This window comes from Sprattus sprattus (assembly GCF_963457725.1).
Source record: "Sprattus sprattus genome assembly, chromosome: 1".
Classification (NCBI taxonomy): domain Eukaryota; kingdom Metazoa; phylum Chordata; class Actinopteri; order Clupeiformes; family Clupeidae; genus Sprattus; species Sprattus sprattus.
In genome coordinates, this window is record NC_137920.1 from 47,718,881 (window position 1) to 47,721,754 (window position 2,874).

Here is a 2,874-nt window from a genome sequence, read left to right on the forward strand (position 1 = left end):
AGTTTGAGTTCTCACCGAGTTTGAACAGTTCATTCCCTAATTGGATAATCCATACTGTGGTGCATACCACAAAGTAAATGAGCGATTATTAATTCATAGATCAAATTGTTGTATATGCTTCACAGACGGCCGGCCGACTGCTCGTCTGTTTTAGCTGAGTTAGAAGTAACTTTTTTTAAATACTAGGAAAGCTTGAAAGCTTGTGACAACTCCGACATTTTAATAACAATTATAACTTCCGCTTTCAACATTTTTAACAAAAAAAAAATTGTATTATGAAATGTTGCAAACGCGTCTGCATAGGCTCTGCGTGTGTCTATCTGCATTCGAACCAACCACACGCGAAACTACAACCTCGCTGCACCAATAGGAGCACAGCTTTCAGCGAAGATAGTATCTTAATGCACGTCGGAGACTCCCTTCTCAAAACACCCTGGGCTGAGGGCGGGACTGGTAGCCCTGAGGGGCGTGCACTTGCATATATTTACCAGCAACTGTGGAACAACGGGATTTCGTGATGGGAGGGGCTGGTTCTAGGTTGTGGGCGGGACCAGATGATAGTAATATATTATAGGTGATGGCACGCTCATCGTCAGTTCCAAAGACAGTCTACCGTCAGTAAGGCTCTGTTCGCACAGGCAGTTTCCCGTGGCAGGTGAACTACTTCTCCATTACTTAATCACAAATCTTAGCCACCTTTAGTCTGGTGAAGAGTGTATTGGCGTTTGTGTGACCTGCACGGAGACCACCAAAGGAGACGAGAAACACCCTTCTCTTACTTCTGCAATCATGATGTCAATGAATAGCAAACAACCTTTTAGCATGCATCCGATGTTACACGAGCCGAAGTACACGCCGCTTCACTCGAGTTCGGAGGCCATCAGACGGGCATGTTTACCAAACCCCTCGGTAAGTTGCGAGACTTAACTTACATTTCAGTGACTTTATTTAGAAAAACGGTTCATAATTTTTTATTGATACATTATTCGAATGTCACTGTACTGTAGCCTGCTCTGTACTCTAAATCGTATGACATAACATGACAAATGGCCCATGACCTCATAGAATATGAAAACGCATAGTTTTAAAGGACTAAATAAAACATTAACAAAACTTACAAACCCAAAACAACAAACTACCTGTGTAGCCAAATACACAGCCCCACAGCAAAACGCGCATAGTTACCAATTCAACTCAAGTTCTTAAATGTTTAGTGAGTTGATATTTATAAGGAAAGTAATTAATCTTAGTCAGATACTAATTTACCTTGTTTGTGTATTTTGTGGCGAAGTTGCAGGGAAACATTTTCGCCGGCTTTGATGAAACTTTACTGCAGAGGGCAGAGGCGTTGGCGGCGGTGGACATGGCTCAAAAAAGCCATCCGTTCAAGCCGGACGCCACCTACCACACAATGACGACTATGACAAGCATGACCTGCACACCCACGTCTTCGGCGGGCCATCTCCACCACCCATCGGTTCTGTCTTCGCACCACCACCACCACCATCCGCACCATCAGTCGACACAAGGCCTGGATGGCGACCTTCTGGATCATCTGACCCCGGGCATCTCTCTGGGAGGCATGGGGGGCTCCGACGTGTGTTCCACCGGCTCGCATCCACACTCGCACATGTCACTCAACCACATGCAACACCACCACCAGCAGAGCATGAACATGCATCCGCACAGCCTGGGCTCGCACAACTCGCTAAGCGGCAGCGGAGATTCGGAGCCCGACCCCAGGGAGTTGGAATCTTTTGCTGAGCGTTTCAAGCAGCGGCGAATCAAGCTCGGAGTCACTCAGGCAGACGTCGGGTCAGCCTTGGCGAACCTTAAAATCCCCGGGGTGGGTTGCCTAAGCCAGAGCACGATTTGCCGGTTCGAGTCGCTCACCTTGTCGCACAACAACATGGTCGCCCTCAAGCCCATCCTAGAAGCGTGGCTGGAGGAGGCCGAGCGAGCTCAGAGGGAGAAAATGGCAAAGCCTGAGGTATTTAACGGAGGCGACAAAAAGAGAAAACGCACATCCATCGCGGCCCCAGAAAAACGGTCGCTGGAGGCGTACTTCGCTGTGCAGCCTCGGCCTTCGTCCGAGAAGATAGCGGCTATAGCTGAGAAACTTGACCTGAAAAAGAATGTCGTCCGGGTGTGGTTTTGCAATCAGAGGCAGAAGCAGAAAAGGATGAAGTTCTCAGCCACTCACTAGGCCACTCCGTTTCAGACAAATCAGACATAATAACTTAATGTGGCTGGATGCTCCTGCTGTGTTCTCACTTACCGGGACGAGATCAGATATCAGCGTTCTATATGCGAGACATGTGTAGGCCAATGTTTTATACGTGAAATAAACCATAATTTCTACAAAATCACCATCAGGACAGAGATGACAAGACCGTGCGTTCTGAAGTGGAGCAGAAAGAACCCTATACTGACACATGGCAATTACTGTACAAAAAAAGGAAAATCGAAGAGTAATTATTCTCTTAGGTCAAATGAACTCTTTTATATTTATCCATGTAAATATTTGTGAATATATTGCACCTCTGTGTGTGAAAAGCGTGTCAATTTTGTTCATTTTTAAAACAATTGTGCAGAAGACTACCGAAGCTTAAAAAAATCTCAATGTTGTACGTGTTTCAGAAGAAAGATTCGCTCCCGGTGACACGGGGGTCCTACTGTAATCCATTGCACGGTTTCTCGTATAGGGCGTTATGTGTGCGTTTTCTAGCTGAAAAGTTTTCCATTTGAATGCATTGCAATAAGAGAACATACACACGCAAACGCACGTGCACAAGGACATACACACAGTATATGTCCTGTGTCTACCTCATCACATTCGTCGTGGCACATTATTATTTGTATTTTTTTGAGCTA

The 2,874-nt window shown here is 46.0% G+C and overlaps 1 protein-coding gene across 1 annotated transcript; it reads left to right on the forward strand.

Annotated features, from left to right (window-relative positions):
• Window positions 1-789: 789 nt before the first annotated feature.
• pou4f4 (POU class 4 homeobox 4) lies at window positions 790-2,206 on the forward strand (the record flags this gene model as incomplete). Its single annotated transcript, XM_080855037.1, has 2 exons — window positions 790-909; window positions 1,292-2,206. 2 exons carry the CDS (start codon window positions 790-792, stop codon window positions 2,204-2,206), a joined length of 1,035 nt encoding a protein of 344 aa, XP_080711163.1.
• Window positions 2,207-2,874: the final 668 nt, after the last annotated feature.